The sequence below is a fragment of the Mirounga leonina genome, unplaced genomic scaffold (genome assembly GCF_011800145.1).
Source record: "Mirounga leonina isolate KUSES-001 unplaced genomic scaffold, KU_Mleo_1.0 Mir_82, whole genome shotgun sequence".
NCBI classification, from domain to species: domain Eukaryota; kingdom Metazoa; phylum Chordata; class Mammalia; order Carnivora; family Phocidae; genus Mirounga; species Mirounga leonina.
The window spans coordinates 8,168,075-8,190,304 of NW_023270825.1; the positions used below are offsets into that span (position 1 = coordinate 8,168,075).

The following is a 22,230-nucleotide window of genomic DNA, read 5'->3' on the forward strand; positions in this document are numbered from 1 at the left end:
GATCATATTATATGCCCATTGTTCTTGTTTTCTTACTGATTTGTAAGAGTTACTTATTTAGAGGCTTTTCCTTTTTTTCCCTTTTTCGTTTGGAAGTGAAATCAAGGCTTACTTTATCTGATTAGATTCTTTAAACAAGCTGGATGAAATGGAAGTTTTAGTATCTGTATAGTTTTATTAATGTCTTCTCTCTCTGTTCTTCTTTCATAATGGTAGAAAGAGCAAATCACTTCACAGCAAAATGTAACCGCACAGAATTAAAAAATGGACACGGAAGCTCCTGGAACCAGTCATTTATCACAAAGTGAACAATGTCAATTTTTGAACATACAATCACTTTTCTTCATACTTAACTCGAAATGAGTAAACAGAATTCTATTCAAACTTTACAAATATCCTTTACATTTATTTAGCCTGAGATTAAGCGTGAGAATATCCGACCTGCTGTTAGACTTTACTGCCCAAATAGCATCTGAAAATAAAGCTGCGAATGGACATGCATTTACTGAACATAGTTAAAGCATCCCGATGAACTCCAACGATGAATACTGACCCAACCGAACCTCAATGTGGTCTACATGATCTTCAGAGCCTAAAAGTACCTATTATTTAATAATGATTTAAAAAAAGTCTGCAAATGACAAATTACAAAGGTGTGTCCCGATGCAGAGTTTTACTTCAACATTTCTATAGCTGCTTTAGGTTACTTCTAAAAAATCAACTCCCCAATCCTCAGTATTCAATATGTACTTGAAAACATGTAGCAGCATGGTACAATTCATTTTTATAAATATTAGTACCTGTAATAAAATATAAAAACAGAGCCTCCTTTTTTCAAATATTAAGTCTCTGAATGCTTCATTCATCCTTTGGTTTCAAACCCATACAATGTACGCACATTGCATTGTAGATTTCGCATCGAGCCAGAACACTGTGCATTTGTTGGGGAAGGAGGGGCGCTATGGGAATACCAAAGCACTACTTTATAGAAAGGAAACATTGAAGCAAAAATACTTTCTGAATATATACTGTACATTATGTAAACAAACATTCATAATAAGAATCAACGCAGGCCAAAATATTGTTTTCTAGGAAATCAGAATCTTCTTCCTTTTAAGTCACACACACACACACACACACACACACACACACACACTGAAGATGCTTTTTTGTTAAGAAAAATGGAGCCTGTTCCTATATTTGCTTATGTGCTTAAATATCTTGGAAACAAGTAATTATTACATTCATTTGCTAACGGTTTGTCCTCTTAGTTGGCTGGCTGTTGCAAACAAGGAATACAGAACTATTATTTCAGTACCTGTTTTCCATTTAATACTAGCTAAGTGATATATATATATAATTAATTCATCTTTGTCAGTCCATATTAGTAATATAAATAGATTAAGTGAAGCAGTGAATTTCAAAATTTGTGCAGGGGAAACTAGGTGATAATTTGTTTCCAATAAGGCTAGTAGCAAAATAATTACTACAAAGTCAGTCCAAGCTAGTAGTAAACCCCTGATTTAGCAAGCTGAATCCAAGTATGAAGTTAGGTCATTTTAATTCCTGTATATTACTGTGCAAATCTAGAATTTCCTATGTAAGAGGGAGGGCCGGCAGCATCAAAGTCCTGTAATAACAGAATGAAATACTGATTAGGTTTTGAAATGCAGAGATACTATATGAACAAATCTGAATGTCTCAATGATGGTGTCAAGCAATGGCCTCAATTCCCTTCATGAATCTGAAACTAAGAAAGACAATTCATTAATCAGTAATGTTTTGAGTCAGAAGCCTAAACTTGAAGCAAGAAATGGACATAAAAACCAAAGATGCATTTTCTACTATGACCATATGCAAGTATTTCAAGCTTTATGTCAACATTTTGTACCAGCAGCCCCCTCTAGAAGGAAAAAGCATGACTATCCATCCCTCTTCAAAGCTTCCAGTCTTTGAAGGAGTGCGTTTCCAAATGCTTCCCGGTAGGCAGGGCTGAGGGTATCCAGCAACGAGTAGACGGTTTCATGATAGGGAGTGTGTAAGTGATCATCCACTTGGTCAAAAGCATAACCTACCACCTACAAGAGAAATGCAACAGTGAATCAAATAACTAGATTTAACTTGGTACAGAAAGCAAAAACCACGTGTTTACTGGGGCCATTCTTTAATGACACAATTTCTCAATCAATAGTTAGAATATGCACATTTCTTTTCTTTCTTTTTTTTTTTTTTAAAGATTTTATTTATTTATTTGACAGAGAGAGACACAGCGAGAGAGGGAACACAAGCAGGGGGAGTGGGAGAGGGAGAAGCAGGCTTCCCCTGGAGCAGGGAGCCCGATGTGGGGCTTGATCCCAGGACCCTGGGATCATGACCTGAGCCGAAGGCAGACGCTTAACGACTGAGCCACCCAGGCGCCCCGAATATGCACATTTCTAAGCAACTGGAAATATACAGCAACACCACCAACAAAATGCCCTCTTTATCATCTTTTTCCTGAAAATGTAAAAGGTTCAGTTTACCTACTCCTGACTAAAAAGGAATGTCAGAAGGAATGTAAAAAGCTACAAAGAACTAGTATTTCATTTTCATAGACTGAAACATGCTTCTCTTTAATCCCACACCGACTGAGGATCAATCATAACAAGGCACCAGAAGAGATAATATATTATCAGTCCGTATTTTTATCATTATTTGAACTCTTTTATAAAGAGTTCTAAAAATTGTTTATAGTTTCAATCCTGCTTTACAATTAGTTACATTACTAATTTAACATTACTAACACATTACTTATCTGACAGGGAAACAAATGCTCAATTCTGTGACATAAAAGGGAATGTTATTCTGTGTATGTGTGTGTGTGTTTTCTTTAAACACAGTGAAAGCTTTTGTCCCCAACAAGATCTATCCTGGTTCACCTGCACAGTGTTAGGGCAAAATCAACTTAGTTTTCGTTGATTTGACTAAAGCTTGTGAATTCCCTATATAAACTCTAATTTTTAATGACATCTATGCAAGTCACCTATCCAAGAAGATGCAAGTTTATGTTAGAAGTGGTGTTGTTGTGGGCGCCTGGGTGGCTCAGATGGTTAAGCGTCTGCCTTCGGCTCAGATCATGACCCCAGGGTCCTGGGATCGAGTCCCACATCGGGCTCCCGGCTCAGCGGGGAGCCTGCTTCTCCCTCTGACCCTCTCCCCTCTCATGCTGTTTCTCTCTCGCTCGCTCTCTAAAAAATAAATAAAATCTTAAAAAAAAAAAAAAAAAGAAGTGGTGTTGTTGTTTGTCGTACATGACACGCAGAGGCAGACGTGTCAGGACGATGAGTCACACCTCTTCAGAACCATGCTGTGTCACTGCACTTTCTCCGTGCCTTCCAATTCTATTTGCCCCTCCTTTCCCTGCTAGTCTGTAGTCTTCCTAGTGGACAGGGATCACACCTTACTCATGGTTTGATTTCCAATTCCTGACCCAGGATAGTTGCTCAATAAAAGTTAACTGAGTAAGACTGCAAAAACAAACAAATACTGGATACCCACGTGCCAGGTTTTTAAGGGATCGAGATCTTTCTGCAAACTATTCATATAAGCATTCCCCAAATCCTTTTTAGTTTTCTTTTCTTCTTTTTTCCTAATCTCTAGGCTATAGATAAAGAAGAAGGGACTAAGAGAGGTTGAATGACTTAACCCAAGATCACTCAAATTCCCATGTTAGGCTTCTGACAGAAGAACATCAGAACCCTTCCTACCTTCCCACAGTCATCTCAGAATTAATCAATGCAAGACTGAATTAATTTATGCAGGGTCATTTATCTCTACTTTTGATTTGCCTATTTCTATTTTAAGATCCACTTCTACACGCTACACGCTTTTAGCGTAAATTTAGGGATTTAGGAAGGAGAGCACAAAGATTAGTTAATCCAGGTACTACTCCCAAAGCTAAGGAGCTACCGACTTGGCAGTTATGAGGGAACCAGAAGTAGTAAAGAGGCTACCCTTGCAATTTACTTCAGTGCAGGTGACTGACTGTCAACGAATACACAGGACACACGGTTCATATACTTCTAAGCAAACTGAATCTAGTGAAATAAAAAGATGTCTATGTACTTGTTTAGTATTGTATGACATTCTTACTTGCTTAGGCCTTGCCCCGTACCTTATGATACTGTGCTACTTTGCGGGACTATTCTTAGGTATAGAAACAGAAAAGGCAGAGATCTTTGACCAAGACTGATAAGTATTAAAGTCAAAACTAAATTTCGGAATTTCTAATATCTATTCCTTTGTTCAGGTAAAAAATTTTCCTAACAGTGAGTTTTGTTGTCTTATTTATTATTTTTTAAAGATTTTATTTTCAAGTAATCACTGCACCCAAGATGGGGCTCAAACCTACAACCCCAAGATTAAGAGCCGCACGCTCCACTGACTGAGCCAGCCAGGCGCGCCACTGAGTTTTGCTGTTTTAAATGATAAGCTGCTCTTGGGTAGGGCTTTCTGCTATTCCAAAGTGAGGATTCTGGTTCAAAGGGTGCAGAGAGGTGACTCTGCCTAGAAAAGCTCACACGTAGGACGAGACACTCTTGCAAATTTGGAGGCAGAGTATTCTGCTGTGACTTAGCTCTGATCCAACAGCTAGAGAACGGTGCAGTCAGGTGTGCTGTTTTAGAAGAGACATTTTATAAGAGGTGGGAAAAGATCCTCTCAACACACTGATTGCAAAACTCACCCAGTGCAAAGAATGCCTAATTACGGCAGACATATTTAGCCATAGACAAGAAATAAACTAATTTGGGGGGTGAGGGTCAAAGCAAAGTAACACTGCAAATCAAAAGTTTTTTCTTTTTCAAAAAAAAATCCAATTTCCCCATGTTAACCAAAAGACTTTAGAATTAGTAAGAATTCCTAGGGAAAAAAGTTTTCCTTACAAAACTCCTGGGGCGCCTGGGTGGTGCAGTCAGTTGAGTGTCCGCCTCTTGGTTTTGGCTCAGGTTGTGATCTCAGGGTCATGAGATCGAGCCCCGAGTCAGGCTCCACGCTCAGCGTGGAGTCTGCTTGAGATTCTCTCTCCCTCTGCCCCTCGCCCCTGCTCTCTCTTTCTCTAAAAACAAATAAATAAATCTTAAAAAAAAAAAATTTTGGAGCTGCAAGGTGTTGCGTTCTCAGTTAACACCCTTCCTGTCCCCCGCCCCCTCAAGTGGTAGAGATAGCAACATTTTTTTTTCCCCCTAATAAGAAAAGCGACTGACCCTTAGCCCTGCTTCAGTGAGCTCCAGGCAGTATCTGTTCCTTTCTCTCGTCTCCACATTGATATAGGCCACATCGTCGGCACAGCGCAGGTTTTTTGAGACAAACATGTTGTTAACAGCAAAGAGAACGTCATTTACAACTGCTTCGGCTTCTAGCTTCATGTCTTTCGTATCAGCTTCTTCAAAACCATTAAGCTCTGCATCTTCTTCAAACCCTGACATACTGCTCAGCTCCATGGGATTACAGTCTGTTTCCATTCTGCAAAGGAGTAGATATCACACATGTTTATAGAGAGACATTCTGAATATTACTGTTTGATTAAAGGGAGCTATGCCTTAATAGAAAACATTAAGTGGCTCGCAACTTTTATGGAAAATATTGTCTAAAACCATTTTCAGTTTTACAGTTACAGAAGTGTATAGGTTTTCAAAAAAAGATCCGTTTTCCACTCCTCCCCCAAAGGTTAATTCCCACAATGACATTAATTTAGAATATTAGTTTTCAGCTATTTCCAACAATGCCTCAGGAAAAATCTTAGTACATACTTCATTTTTTAAAAGATTTTATTTATTTATTTGACAGAGAGAGAGAGAGAGCACAAGCAGGGGAGAGAGGCAGAGGGAGAGGGACAAGCAGACTCCCCACTGAGCAGCGAGCCTGACGCGGGGCTCAATCCCAGGACCCTGGGATCATGACCTGAGCCGAAGGCAGATGCTTAACTGATTGAGCCACCCAGGCGCCCCCATACTTCTTTTTAATATGTAATATGTAGATATTTAAAATTGGAATTGCTGAGTCAAAGTGTACGCTCATTTTAACTTTCAACAGATATTGCTGACTCACCTTCACAAAAAGGCTGTACTGATTTAACCTCCATGAATAGAATATGAGGGACTACACTTTTTCATTACCCTCTTTACAATCCTTGTTAATATTTGCCAATTTGAGAGGCAAAGAATGATGCCTCACTGTTTGAATATATATTTCTTTGATTAAACATCTTTTTGATATTTATAGGGTATTCTTAGTTCCAAGATCATATAGCTGTAAAAAACAAACGGAAATGAACTCAGACCATTAAATCAGAATTCAAATCTTTACCTACTACAGTACATGACTTCTCAATGGCTTCTTTTATGACTTCTGGATTTGGGGTTTTGCTTACGAAGGCCTTCCCCACTCCCTGATTACATTTTAAAAACCTCTTGTCTTCTGAGTTCTCATTGTCTATATGTACAGATAACTTTCTGACCCACCTGGAATTTATTTTATGTAGCTTTAATTTTGAAATGGATGGCTTACTGTCCCAACACCATTTATTGAATGACTGACTCATGTTTTTACCACTTCTCTGAACTGATCCAAATATTATAATTTGAAAAACATTATTTCTCAGGCTAACTCAATCCAACATTACTGCCAGGTTGCTATGGAGTTCTAGCTTCTCTCTGTGACTGGGGTAGCAGTGAGTATTGTTAAAATTCAAAATGTATGAATGAGAAAAGTTAGTGAATGTCAAATTGCACTGCAATGTAGGCTTTTAAAGAAGAAAATATGCTTTCTTTTTAGCTGCAGGCTTTAAAAGTAAGTTAAGATTTCATTTCTCAAAAAAAAAAAAAATTTCATTTCTCTGAACTGGATTAAGCATCCACTGTCCTGAATGTAGCAGCATTCTTCAACTTGGCATAAGCATTTAATATAATTTCTCTATTATCTTAAAAATCCCATCTCTTTTTCTACAGTTACTGACTTGTGCCCTATTTGTAATATTAAAAGTCCTCTATGTTAGTGGTTTTTACCTTGGCCACTGACCCCACCTCAGAGAAAGTGAATCAAAATCTCTGGGAGATTTTTCTGCATATTTTTTAAGTTTAGAGAATTCTACTCCTCTAAAATTATTCACAAAAATCTTAAGGAGTTAGAGTTCTTGTAGCTGCCCATCATTTGCCATCATTAAAGGCAAGCTATTTGCTAAAGGCAGTTTATGATAAACTTTGTCAAGTCATTTCAAAAAATTGCATAGCAAATGTACTAATAATATATTCCTCCAATCCTATTCCAACTAATGATATGTTTTAAGGCTCCTTTACCTTGTCTTCCATGGTACTTTACAGACTTAGTCACTCATTACTAGCAAGTTGATTATAAATTTATCTATTGCTGGAGCAATTTGTCAGATAACTGGAATCTAATATTGACATATAATATGAAAATGAAAATATTTGTTTTTCTAAAAATTTCTACCTAACCTAAAAATAATCATTATGCTCCTTAACATTATACTTGGTTTTATGTATAAGAAAAGAGCCCATTTTGATTTTTTTTTTTTACAGAGTCAGTTTTGAAGATTTTGAAATGGAACGGTCCACTGTAAGTCTCTTAACATCATGAATACCGAACATCTTTGTTTTGCTTAAGTGATCAAGGACCTCAGTTATAGATGTCAGAAATAATAATCACTACATAAAAAGATGTTTATATGAGAAAGCTTGTTGACAAGCTTTTAAAGCAAGAGTCTAATTCACTGCAATTAGGACTTTAATGATGGAGAAAGACGAAGAATCCAACACCAGAATGGAAGAAACCCTCACAGGTCAGGAAAGTATGTCATCAAGCTATTGCTATGTAATAATTAGCACCAATGGGCAAAAAAGACATAACATTCCTAACTGCAAACTTTTAGAAGATTTTTTCTAAAATGTCTTGGGGCACCTGGGTGGTGCAGTCGGTTGAGCATTTGACTCTTGATTTTGGCTCAGGTCATGATCTCAGGGTCGTGAGATCGAGCCCTGTGTCAGGCTCTGTGCTGGGCATGGAGGCTACTTGGGATTCTCTCTCTCCCTCTGTGCCCCCTGGCCACCCATGCTGTGCTCGCTCTCTCTCTCTCTCAAAAAAAAAAAAAAATTAAAAAAAAGTCTTTATGATGCATAAAAAAAGACATTCAGAACTTTTGGTGAGGATACATAGACATGAAACGATACAATTTAGTATTGAAGCACTATACCAGTTATTAACATTTTACACTAGTATTACTTCAAGATATTATCATTTATCTTTTATCTATTATAACAGGCTCTTGATTATTATCAATACCCTTTCCCTTTCCTAATAGCACCCAGATTTTCTTAGGGGAGTCATAACGCCCCCTTCCCTTACTGAATAAAGTAATGAAACAACGTGAGATTGACTCCAGTCCCGGCTAAAGACTGTCCTCCTCGACACAGGAATTCTTCCCAGTCACTCCAATCCAGAGCACTTTGAGCACCCCCCCCCCCCAGGTGTTCCTGGTAGCCACCCTGAGATGGGAAAACTAGCCCAAGGATGACGCTGACAGTGGGAAAGAACAGAGCCAAGAGATTCACAGGGAAATGGAGCCAGAGTCCTGATAGCTGCCTGACCTTCACATTTTCCAGTTATTGAATCCAACAAATTCCCATTCTTTTACTGGCAACTGAAAGCATCCTAATTGATTTAGAAGCCAACCCAAAATGAAAAGTAGTGATTGATCTAGCTCTTCAAGAGCTTTATGAAAGTAAAGAGATTTAAAAAATGGAACTCTGGTATTTTTGTGCCTGTCATGCCGAAAGTGCTTCATAAAAGCTCTGTCGAAAGTGATTATCAATACGTGTCTCTATTAGTTTCTTATTGCTGCTGTAATAAATCACCACAAACCCTGTGGCTTAAAACAACATAAATTTATTTTCTTATAATTCTGGAGGTAAAAAATCTAGAATCCAGGTAGCAGCAGGGATGCATTACTTCTGGAGCCTTCAGAGGAGAATCTGTTTCCTTGCCTGTTTTAGCTTCTAAAAGCTGACTGTATTCCTTGGCTCATGGTCCCTTCCTCCACCTTCAGAGCACATCACTACACTCTCTGGTTCTGTGGTAACACCTTCTTTTTCTGACTTTTGACATGGGCACCCCCTTTATAAGGACTCTTGTGTTTACATTGGGGCTACCTGGACAATCCAGGATACGTCCCGTCCAAGGTCCCCAAATTAATTCAACCTGCAAAGTTCCTTTTATCATATAAGGTAACACATTCAGTTTCTGGGGATTAAAACATAGACATCTTTGGGGGCCATTATTCTTTCTACCACAGTGTCTGCACCATATTAGCAGGAAAGTATGAAGGCAGTCAAAGAGACTTCACTTTCTGACCTTCCTTTCTGGAAGCTGTAATTTATTTTTAACAAACACACTGGACGGAGAATGTACACTACCAGGTAGTTTACATGGTTTTCTTAAAAGAAGGCCCAGAGTACTTGCCAAGCTTAGTGCCTTCTTTGGAAAGATTCCTTAACCACAGTTTCATGCTTTGTATTCTGTAACTCCAGGACCATCATCACAGTAAAATGTACTGGCGATGGTGTTTCATTTAAAGGTACCATCTCCAGGCTGGCAAGGGGTCTATAAATCATCCTGAATTAAGAGCTCTGTCCAGCTACTTGATTCTGGGTGGTGACTGGCCTATCCAATTAGATCCCCTCTTGAGGAGACTGGACACAGAGCCACAAAGGCATCGTCAAACACGAAGCAGCTGGTGGTGAGGGTGCTGGAGCTCCGGCAGTAGACCACACAGCAACAGGGCGGCTTTATCAACGGGACACTGAAGAAATGGCTTCTACATTTCTGATGATGCATCCCAGTAACTAAAAATACCTTGAGCAGATACCTCATGTTATGTATATTTATTTACATACACATTCTACTACAATACATAAATATGAATTTAAACAGAAGATAAAACATGAACGATAAACTTATTTTCTCTTACTTCTCAATGGATTATCTTGTGTACCTGACTGCAGAGGCCTGGACCATAGAGGATGAGGAAATGTGTGCCCATTCCGGGGTAGGGACACTCCTAGAATTACTCTTGACACATTAGGGCTGCTGTCTGGTTACCGGAATGGCTCTCTCATCAGTATGAATCTGGTAAAAATCCTTGGTTTCCCTTTCTGCAGGTAAAACAATTTATCATTATATAACACATTCTAGACCAACAGAACTTTGTGCAATGACGGAAACATTCGTTATCAGTGTTGCCCAAGACAGTAGCTACCAGCTCCCGGTTAGAGTGACTGAGTTACTGAATTTCAAATTCCATTTAATTTTCTTTCATCTAAGTTTATTCATTCATTCATTCATTCATTTTTTAAAGATTTTATTTATTTATTTAGAGAGAGACACAGCAAGAGAGGGAACACAAGCAGGGGGAGTGGGAGAGGGAGAAGCAGGCTTCCCCCTGAGCAGGGAGCCCGATGCAGGGCTCGATCCCAGGACCCTGGGATCATGACCTGAGCTGAAGGCAGACGCTTAACGACTGAGCCACCCAGGTGCCCCCATTCACCTAAGCTTAAATAGCTAATGGCTCCTGCATCAGACAGCATGGGTACAGACCTTTGTGAATACTTGTGGATAACATGATAAGGAACTGACTTTATATTACAGTTGAAAAACAATCAGTAGATAAAAAGATACTAAATTATTTTACATATGAGTAGCAAGATCTGGAAATACATGTTAGAAAAATGTATTTTTTAAAAGATTTTATTTGAGACAGGGAGAGGGAAGGGGGGGAGAGAGAGAGAGAGAAAGAGAAAGAGAGAGAGAGAGAGGTGGGGAGGGGCAAAGGGAGAGGGAGAAGCAGACTTCCCGCTGAGCAGGGAGCCTGATGTGGGGCCCGATCCCAGGACCCTCAGATCATGACTTGAGCTGAAGGCAGATGCCCGACCGACTGAGCTACCCAGGCACCCCCAGAAAAAATATTTTGAATCTTAGCTACTCTATGGAGGGGAATTAACCGTCTTGTTTCAAATGGTAAAAAGTAATGAATTACTTCTTGCTTTGTGATCTTGTCAATTTAGACTCTAAGCTTATTATCATATATCATAATTATCAAATATAACCTACTGTGTACCTATATATCCAGCATTTCTCTAAGCATCAGAATACTAATTAAAGGTGTCCACTGGTGGGGCACCTCGGCGGCTCATTTGGTTGAATGTCTGACTCTTTTTTTTTTTTTTAAAGATTTTATTTATTTATTTGAGAGAGAGAATGAGCACAAGAGGGAAGAGGGCAGAGGGAGAAGCAGACCCCCTGCCGAGCAGGGAGCCCGATGCGGGACTCGATCCCGGGACTCCAGGATCATGACCTGAGCCGAAGGCAGTCACTTAACCAACTGAGCCACCCAGGCACCCTGAATGTCTGACTCTTGATTTCGGCTCAGGTCATGACCTCGGGGTCCTGGGATTGAGCCCTGTGTTGGGTTCTGCACTCATGGGGAGTCTGCTTGAGATGCTCTCTCTCCCCCTCTCCCTTTTGTTTGCACTCTCTCTCTAAAATAAATAAATCTTAAAAAAAAAAAGGTGTCTACTGGTATTATAGCTTAACTTGGGAAATAAGGCAAGCACAAGAAATATGTACATAAATATTAACGCTATGCACATGCATCATAATTACAACCTAAGAAGTGTACTTAATTGTGAGTGGCAGATAATTAAAGAAAGCAATGACGTGTTTTGGCCCTACTACAAACTTACCACTAAACTTGTATGAACCTGGGCTGGCCATGTAACCTCACTGGACTCATGGTTTTCTCACCTATAAAATAAGGGGAATAGACAAGAAATTCTTTACTGTTCTTGAGACCTCTGACATTCTGTGATCTATGACATAATTGTCGGTTATGATGGGGCCTGACTTTGACTCATGGAACAGGTCAGTCAAAACTGGTCTTGGGGCGCCTGGGTGGCTCAGTCGTTAAGCGTCTGCCTTCGGCTCGGGTCATGATCCCAGGGTCCTGGGATCGAGCCCCACATCGGGCTCCCTGCCCAGCGGGAAGCCTGCTTCTCCCTCTCCCACTCCCCTTGCTTGTGTTCCCTCTCTTGCTGTGCCTCTCTCTGTCAAATAAATAAATAAAATCTTTAAAAACAAAACAAAACAAAACAAAACAAAACTGGTCTTGAATGAGCACAGGTGAAGTTTTGGATAAAGCAGAAAGGACTTGAGAGTTGTGAAGAATTCTTCATAGGCAACGAAGCGTAAACAAGAGTCTGCATGGGGTGTGGCAGCGATTCTAAGGAGACCAGCCTAACTAGTCTAATGCAAGGACAATGTTAGGAGAGGAATGGTACAGGTGGCCCAATCTGAAGTGTGCTACCCAGACAGGAGAACTCGATTCGGATAAAATAGCCTCTTTCAAGCTCTTTGTAAATGGTAATAGCAACAGTCTTTATATTTAAAGTGGGTTTCTTTTAGGTAGCATATAGTTTGGTCCTGCTTTTTTATCCAATCTGGCAATCTTTACCTTTTAACTGTAGTGCTTAGACCATTTATATTTAACATGACTACTATAATTATTGATGTGGTTACTATTTTGCTGTTTTCTATTCATGCCATCTGTATTCTCCTCCTTTTCCTTATTTTTCTGCCTACTTTTGGACTGACCACTTTTAGTGTTCTAATTTATGCCCTTTGGTGGCTTATGAACTCTGTTGCATGTTTTTATTGGTTACTTTAGTTTATATCATACATCTTTACCACAGTCTACCTTCAACCTTGAAGTGATATTATACCACTTCATGTATAGCATGGAGCATAAGAAACTTACAAGAGTGTACTATACAGCCTTTGTGCTATTTTTGTCATATTTTACTTCTACATGTTAGAAACTTCATAATACATATTACTTATTTTAAACAATTTTTCAGCGATTTAGGTAATAAATATTTTGGGATGCCTGGTGGCTCAGTTGGTTAAGTGTCTGCCTTCGGCTCAGGTCATGATCCCAGGGTCCTGGGATCGAATCCTGCATCGGGTTCCTTGCTCAGCGGGGAGCCTGCCTCTCCCTCTGCCTGCCGCACCTCCTGCTTGTGCTCGCTCTGACAAATAAAATCTTTTGAAAAGTATTTTTAAAAAAGTATTTTATATTTAACCACATAATTACTATTTCTGGTGCTCTGCATTCCTTTGTGTTTATTTTTATTTGCATCCATGATCTGTTTCATATTCCTCTGCCTGATAGATTTTCCTTAACATTTCCTGCAGTGCAGGTCTGCTGTTAATGAATTCTTTCAGCTTGTGTATATATAAACAAGTCTTCCTTTCACCTTCAGTTTTGAAAGATATTTTTGCTGGGTATAGAATCCTGGGTTGACAGTCCTCCACCCCCTTCAAGATTTTAAAGATGTCCCTCTACTATTATTTTGCTTACATTATTTCCCACGAGAAATCTGATGTCATTGTTGTCTTTGTTCCTCTGGGTGTAGTTTTCCTGGTTTCTTTTGCTTGGGGTTCATGGAGTCTCTTGCATGTGTGGGTTTATACAGTTTTTAACAAATTTGGAAAATTTTTGGCCATTATTTCTTCAAACATTGATCTGTCCCTCCTCTGTTTGGGGACTCAAATTTCATGAATATTACTCTAGGTGAAGTTGTCCTACTCTTCCCCCCCCACACACACTTTTAGTCTCCTCTTCTACTGGTACGTCTTCAAATTCACTAATCTTTTGTTCTGCAGTGTGTTATCTCTTCTACCTGAGTCTTTAAAAAACATATTTTCCACATCTCTACTACTTAATTTGCTCAGTCTTTTCTCAAGCTTTTTAAATATATGACCTGGTGCTTTAATGTCCTCTACTAATTTCATGGTTATTTCTGGGTTAATTTCAATTTATAGATTTTTCTTACTGTGGGATGTATACTGCTGCTTTGTATGCCTGATAATTTTTTTTTATTCTTATGTTAATCCCCATACATTACATCATTAGTTCTAGATGAAGTGTTCCATGATTCATTGTTTGTGCATAACACCCAGTGCTCCATGCAGAATGTGCCCTCCTCAACACCCACCACCAGGCTAACCCATCCTCCCACCCCCCTCCCCTCTAGAACCCTCAGTTTGTTGTTCAGAGTCCATCGTCTCTCATGGTTCGTTGCCTGATAATTTTTGACTGGATGCCAGACAATGTGTTTTTTACCTTTTACAGTCCTGGCTATTTTAATACTCCTATAAGTATTATTTAACATTCTTCTGGGATATAGTTATCTGGAAGCAGCTTGATCCTTTTGGGTCTTGCTTTTAGACTTAAGGCAGTATGAAAGCAACATTTAGTTTCTGGTTAATTTTGACCCACTCTGGAGTAAAAAACCATTCTGAATATTCTGATGTCCTGTGGATTATGAGGGTTTTCCATTTTCAGTGATAGGAACAGGAACATCCCTGGTCCTGTTTGAGCTTTGAAAATTCCTCTAATTTTTTTGGGTAGTTTCCTCACGCCTATGTGTTGATTAGTATTCAGTTGCAGGCTGGAGGATCCTCTGTATATTTCCATAGCTCTTGCTTTCTGTGAAGCTAGTTTCTAGTACTCTGTCCTAGCTGACTTGGCCTTCCTGAACTCCTAGCTCTATATATTCAACTCAGCGGGACTACTGGGCTCTACCTAGGTTTCTTCTCCCACTGCCCTGCCTGGAGATCTCCAGGCAATAAGCTAGGGCAATGGGCTCACCTCATTTGTATCTTGCCTCTCAGGGATCAGTGTCCTTCATTGTCCGATGCCCAGTCTGAAAAGCCTTTACTCCCCCATATATTTTTGCCCACTTTCTTACTGTTTCAGATGGAAGAGTAAATCTGGGCCCCGTCCCTCTGTCTTTGCCGGAAGTGCACATCCCAGTAACCAGTTTTGAGCTAACTTTGCAATCTTATTTCATCAGTTTTTCTTTCAATGATTTTGGGCTCTCCCATATATATATTTTTTAAGATTTTATTTTTAAGGAATCTCTACACCCAACATGGGGCTCCAATGCACGACCCTGAGATCAAGAGTTGCACATTCCACTGACCAAGCCAGCCAAGGTACTCCTCTCCCATATTACTTTGGATCAACTTTACCACCTTGCCAGTTCCTCCATTAATGGGTTAAGTACATTTTTAAAAAATTTGAGTATAGTTTACACACAATGTTAAATTAGTTTCAGGTGTACAACTTAGTGATTCAACAAGTTTGTATATTATGCTGTGTTCACCACAAGTATAGCTACCCTCTGTCCTGTTACATTGTTATCACAATGATCATTAACTGTATTCCTTAGGTGTGCCTTTTACTCTCATGACTTATTCATTCCATAGAGTTAAATACATTTTTGACACATGCTTACTATGTTTGTATAAGACCAGTGTTTCTAATTTATTTTTTTTTAAGATTTTATTTATTTGACAGATAGGAGAGAGACAGCGAGAGAGGGAACACAAGCAGGGGGAGTGGGAGAGGGAGAAGCAGGCTTCCTGCTGAGCAGGGAGCCTGATGTGGGGCTCGATCCCAGGGCCCTAGGCAGACGCTTAACAACTGAGCCACCCAGGCGCCCCCCCCCATGTTTCTAACTTAAAAAAAAAAATTGTACTTTGACATTACAGGTGACCCTTGAACAACATGGGTTTGAACTGCATGGTTCCACTTATATGCAGAATTTTTTCGATAAATAAAATATTGTACGGTAAATGTATTTTCTCTTACGATTTTTTAAAAAGATTTATTTATTTTAGAGCGCACACGGGGTGGGGGGGAGAGGCAGAGGGAGAGCATCTTATGCAGACTCTACCTTGAGCAGGGAGCCCCACATAGGGCCCAATCCCCCAACATTGAGATCATGACCTGAGCCGAAACCAAGAGTCGGAGGCTTAACCAACTAAGCCACTCTGGCACCCTCTTCCATATACTTTTCTTAATAACATCTTCTTTATTTTATTGTTAAGAATATAGTGTATAATGCATGAAACATACAAAGTATGTGTTAACTGGCTGTTCATATAAGTGGTAAGGCTTCCGATCAACAGTAGGCTATTAGTTAAAAGAGTTTGGGGAGTCAAGAGGTATACTTGAAAAAAAAAGTTATACTTGGATTTTCAACTGCAGGGGAATTGGTGCCTGCACTGTTCAAAGTTCAGCTGTACTTTCAGACTTTTAAGTTCTTCAAAATTCAGACACATTTATTTCAGGATTCTGTATCTGATCTCAAGAAAGAGCTAATCACTATACCCTTCCTCCTTTGCATTAGTACTGCTGTAAGTTTTCATACTTCATTGCAGATCAGGGCCTCTGATACATTACCAGCACAGGGTCACACATAAGGCAGGTGTTCACTGAATATATATATTTTTTAGTTTATTTATTTATAATCTATACCCAACATGGGGTTGAACTCACCACCCTGAGATCAAGAGTCACATGCTCTACCGATTGAGCCAGCCTGGCGTCCCTTCACTGAATATTTTCTCAATGAATAAACCAAAGAAAAAATCTGAACTCTCTGCTTCTCAAGCTGTGATACTTGGCCCTGTGACAAGGGGCATACAAAGCCTAGGATAAACACTGTAGACATTCCCCCCAAATACACATCACTGGTATAACAATATTATGAAGTAGGATGCAAAACTGCCTAAAACTTTAGAGCAAATGGAGGTGTTAGGCCATGCCCTCTTCAGGTTATGCCTCCACACCCCTAGGGTTTCCTTTGCCTCTGATAAAAACATTTGAGTGAAAAGTAAAAGAAGTACTGCTCTTCCATAAGAAATTAACTCAAAAAGCTTAAGATTACAGGCATTGGGTCTGGGGGTATGAAGTTAATGAGCAGAGGTGGAAGCTAGAAGGGGAGCAGGTTCATACTGAATTATACCTAAGTCTACACTTCTTCCCACTTCAGTTAGTGTATGTTTTTTGAAAAAAGTTAAGGTAATTATCGATAGCTCTTACTCCATCTGTTGGTATGATTTAGAGGCTGTGGTGTTTTTGGAAGATTCATAAAACTCGTTATCAAGATATTGATTACTAAGTTCTTTATTCCCTACCTTTTAATTTTTTATCTTCTAATTTTTCTATGGCAAAAGAAAATGTATTATGTTTGCAGTAAGACAAGAGTCTTTTGAAAATGTGATATACTGGAAAGTACAAGAAATAGAAGCAGAAACATTCTTCTTAAAGAAGACAAGCTATTGATGGGCGCCTGGGTGGCTCAGTTGGTTAAGCGACTGCCTTCGGCTCAGGTCATGATCCTGGAGTCCCGGGATCGAGTCCCACATCGGGCTCCCTGCTCAGCAGGGAGTCTGCTTCTCCCTCTGACGCTCCCCCCCTCATGCTCTCTCTATCTCATTCTCTCTCAAATAAATGAATAAAATCTTTAAAAAAACCCCACAAAACATTAAAAAAAAAAGAAGACAAGCTATTGAGATAGTTAAAGTAACTGGTAGCTTCAGTTTCAAGTGGAATGAGAGGTTTGAATTTATCTGCATTTCAAACAAGAGTTTTGAAAGTAAAGGTGAATCAAGTTGATTAATTATAATTAGCAACATTTAGAAATTAGCCAAAGCTAAAGCTAGTTTAATCTTTATTTTCTGTTAACATAACATATAATCTGTTTTCAATAGCTCTAAGATGTGTTTTGAAATTAAAAATTTTATTTTTTAAAAAAATTTTTAAAAAGATTTTATTTATTTGAGAGAGAGAGAACAAGAGAGAATGAGGCGGACGTTAACCGACTGAGCCACCCAGGCGCCACCAAAATTTTAAAACTTAAAATTGGAATCATCATATATTACAAACATACAGTATTTGTAATTCAAAAAAAATGGTATATTTTTTCCATTTATACACTGATTCATAAAATTACTCTGTACCCTACTTCCAACAATGACAGAGACACATATATATGACTGAGTAATAACAAATCAATTATGGAGGGAGCTAACAGTGAAGAAGCATACAGATGGTGTCAATTTGAGAAGCCTTGTAAACTGTAAATAAGCAGTAATACTACACCCCTGTAAACAACCTTTCCTTCAAACCAGAAATTATAAATGAGATTCTAAGAAAAGACTCAAAAATGGAATGCTTTAAAAAACCCTCCAGGCATTAGTTTTTTGTTTCCATGTAATCCTCTAGGTTACACAGAGGATTGGGTACTATACTTAATATAAAGTACATTATAAGCAAAAATAAGACAAATCAATATCTAAAGAGATATAAAATAGAAAACCTCTCTGCTTTCCATTTCGACTCTAAATTGGCTTCCTACCAGGTTCTGAGCAATATTCCATTGCCAGCACCTTCAAAAAATGGAAGCACTCTTACGGGTGCTCTTAGTTATTCTGGTAGACTGCATCACCTCGTAGAAAGTTTCCAAAATGATTCCTTATAGTATCATACATCATTATTTAGGAACCAGCTTTTTTTTTTTTTTTTTTTTAAAGATCTTATTTATTTATTTGACACGAGAGCGAGAGAGAGCAAGCACAAGCAGGGGGAGCAGCAGAGGGAGAGGGAGAAGCAGACTCTCCGCTGAGCAGGGAGCTCCACGCAGGGCTCAATCCCAGGACCCTGGGATCATGACTTGGGCCGAAGGCAGATGCTTAACCGAGTGAGCCACCCAGGAGCCCCTAGGAACCAGCTCTTACTTCATCTGTGGGTATAATTTTTGTGCTATGTTAGTGTTCTGGAGGACTGATGAACTGAATATCAAGGTATTTATCACTAAGTTCTTTATTCTCTACTTGATTTAATACTTTGTTGTTTCATCACAAATTTATAGCATCAAAGAGCTGAAAAAAGACTGGAGCTTTGTCCTTGATGACAAGTTATATATATACAGCATGACAAAAGAACAGAAGCAGGGGTGCCTGGGTGGCTCAGCTGGTTAAGTGTCTGGTTAAGGTCACCATCTCAGGGTCCTGGGTTGGAGCCCTGCGTCAGGCTCCCTGCTTGGGGAGTTGCTTCTCCCTCTCCCTCTGCCCACCCCCCAACTCGTGCTCTCTCTCTCAAATACATAAAAAAAAAAAAAAAAAAAAAGAGTAGAAGCAGAATGATTTCAAGAGCAGTATACAGATTTCCAATTTTCACTTTGAGACTGACTTTTACAGGTGACATCCCAACCGTCAGCAGAGGGCTAGAATGCACTATCTTAATCAGGGTGACTTTTTATTTTTCTCATGTATCACAGTCTGGAAAATGTTCTCAACATGAGGAAGTGGCCAGCCAGGAGGTGCGGTGGTTAAAGGGTCTCGAACATGGCAAGCATCTCAGCTCTGCTACCTACTCTGGGACTTGGGGCAAGATCTTTGAATCTCTCTGGTCACACATTCCTCCTCTCTAAAACGAAGCTAACCACAAGCATCGCTTGATGGAATTACCACAAGTACATATGGAAAGTGCTTAGCATGGTGCTAAGCTCAAGAAATATTATCTGTTTATTATTGTATATTAAAAAGATCGTTAAAGAAGAGCGGACCCTGAAACTCAAGCCATTTTAATTCTGAGTTTGGTGCCTTTTACATCATGTAAAGTGCTGTGGCTGCTGCCGTCTTGTACAGCTTCCAGAACCAGGCAACATACGTACAGCTTCCAGAACCGTGCCTATCATCATATTCCTGTTACCTCAAGTGCAAATCTCAAAAGGTCAAAGCATGTCATCCATTTTTCTTTTGTTTCACACATTAACATGGATTTCTTTGAAGGACGTACGTAGCTCTGGTATGTAACTTCTAACCTGTCACTTCAAAGCCTTTTACAGAATTCTTAGAAAGTTGAGTGTTTGTTTGGTTGAGAATTTTTCTTCACCTTCCTCATTTAATTAACACTAGGGGTTAACATTTTGTGATAGTACTCTGTCTTTGATAAAACACAAAATAGCGCTGTGATTCAGGATGAGTTCATACCCTATTTGAGCTAAAGGTATAATAATGCTAGGTCCTAAGCCTTAACATTTATGCTGACATCCTCCTAGAAAGCATAAAACATACAAGGCAACACCTGGTAACACTCGAAGGGAGCATGTCTGTTATTATAAAATCTTCTAATTTTTATTTTCTTCTCCTGGTATTTGAAATTTCAGGCATTCCATGGACAGCCTGAATGCAATTCTCTATTTCAAAGGAAATCACTTAACATTTGTACTTGAAAGAAGTCAATTGTATCCATTTGTCAAAAGTCCAGTTCAAACCTTACAAAGCCTATTCTAATTCCCTGCCAGATGAGATTTCACCTTTTCATCACTTTGTTTATACTCCTTTTATGGCAAATGTAATTAGTATTCATAAACATGTCTTACTTATCATCTTCAAAATACATCCAGAATCTCCTGCTTCTTACTACCTTGACCACAACTACTCTAGTCCAAGTTCCTGCCTGGGGCTGCCTGGATTCCTGCAATAATCTCTAACTGCTCTGGCCTTTTCTCCTTTGGTCCTCCCACTTCCACAACGCAGCTAGCATGATGCTGTATAAACTCAGGCCACATTATGTCACTCCTCTTCCTCAAACCCATTCACCTACCCAGAGTTAAAGGCCAAAGTCCTTACAGGGCCCTAGAGGGCCTGTCCCCACCCAAGCCCCCAGCTTTTCCTCCTCTTTACTTCACACCCGCTGATGTTCCTTGAACTCACCAAGCATGCCCTTGCCATAGGGCCTTGCACTTGCTGTTCCTTTGCCACGGAAAATAACATGTCTTGCTCCCCAGGGTTCTCCAAGACTCTGCTAAAACATCACCTTATTAAGCAAGAGAGGCCTTCTCTTACCCCTCTGTATAAAAGTGGCAAATCTCTTCCCTCTCCATTCTCTTTATATCACTTTACTTTTTTTCTACGGCACTTACCAGCACATGGCCTACCGTATATTTAATTATTGCCCGTTTCCCTTCCCTTCAAAAAATGTAAGCTCCATGAGGCCAGGGACTTAATCTGCTCATTGCTCTATCCCCAGCACGGAGAACAGTCCCGGGCACATAGCAGGCAACAAATATTTACTGAATAGAGGAATGGCCCTTTCACCGTAGAACATAAACTCCCTGAATTCTCTTCTACCTATTCCACATCACCAACTGTGGAGACCTTCATTTAATGGGCCCCCTTAACAAATGATCTTTGAATGAACGAAGAGTAAGGGAACTGAAGTTACTGAGAATGCTTGGCACAAATCTACAGAGAATGAGGGGTACCAACAATCTAAGCAACTACACATACCAGAGAGCACACTGGTTCTCAAATGCAAAGGCGGCTGTGCAAAGGGGAACCGGCATCTGTCAACATTTCCGGGCTGTCTTGGTGCAAGTTACCCACGTACCTATAAAATCTCCTGAAGCCCGCTCTCCTAATTCGCTATCCCTAATTAAACCCTCTGTACCGGTGCTCTGCTTAGGTTCGTCCCCTACTCAAGCTCGGCTAGTCTGGACTTTAACCTTGGGCATCTGGCCGCCCGGGTACCGAACGCCGGCACGCAGGCCTTTCCGGGGTGACCAAGTTAAAGGGCAGCTCGGCCTCTGCAGGAGCTGCCCCCTAAAAGGCAGAAAGACGGTGGCGCAGATTCCCAGAGCAGCACAAGTACTTCGCTCAGGTTTCCGCGGGGTCCGGAGGCTCCGGCATCGAGCAGAGCGAGCAGGTCTGCCCACAAATGCCTCCACAACTCAAGCCGCCCGGTGGCCGGTGCAGCGCACCCAGCACCAAGGAAGCGCTCCGGGAACTGCAAGCCGCCAGGCAAACAGTACGGAAGATGAAGCTTTGCAAACAATACCTGAAAGAGGCGGGGGACGAATAACTTGCTGACAATGGGCACCGGTCAATACTGGGGGGCGGGGGCGCGGTGGCGGGAAGGACCGAGAGACGCTGCAGCCCCCCGCCCGCGGCCGGCGGCGCTCCGAGCGCCCGATTCTGGGGTCGGGGTCCCAGGCCAGATGCGCCCCCAGACCCCTGTCAATCCGGGCACCGGGCCCCTTCCGCCGTCGGCCCCCACGGCCCGGTCCGCGCGCCGCGTCGCGCTCGCAGGACCCCCGGGCCGCCCTCGAGCCGCTCTCGGCGGCCGCCGCCCGCCGCCTCCCCCGCGGCGACTCACCGGCGCGCGCCCCGCGTCCTCCTCTTCCTCCCTCCCGAGGCGTCTGGGGCCGACCCGCGGCGCCGTCCCGCCTCCCGCCCTCGCCCCGCCCCCTCGGGGCCGGAACCGCT

At 40.7% G+C, this 22,230-nt stretch overlaps 1 protein-coding gene across 5 annotated transcripts; it reads right to left on the reverse strand.

Moving 5' to 3' along the window:
- Positions 1-278: 278 nt before the first annotated feature.
- On the reverse strand, positions 279-22,202 carry GSKIP (GSK3B interacting protein). Of its 5 annotated transcripts, none has more exons than XM_034992454.1 (3): positions 22,121-22,202; positions 5,244-5,502; positions 279-2,078 (listed from the first exon to the last, which is right to left on the reverse strand). In XM_034992454.1, exons 2-3 carry the CDS (start codon positions 5,499-5,501, stop codon positions 1,923-1,925), a joined length of 414 nt encoding a protein of 137 aa, XP_034848345.1. In that variant the 5' UTR covers position 5,502; positions 22,121-22,202; the 3' UTR covers positions 279-1,922. The 5 variants fall into 5 exon arrangements, with proteins under 5 accessions (XP_034848345.1, XP_034848347.1, XP_034848346.1 ...); XM_034992456.1 differs by lacking the exon at positions 22,121-22,202 and adding an exon at positions 21,803-22,014; XM_034992455.1 differs by lacking the exon at positions 22,121-22,202 and adding an exon at positions 11,793-11,854.
- Between the last annotated feature and the right edge of the window lie 28 nt (positions 22,203-22,230).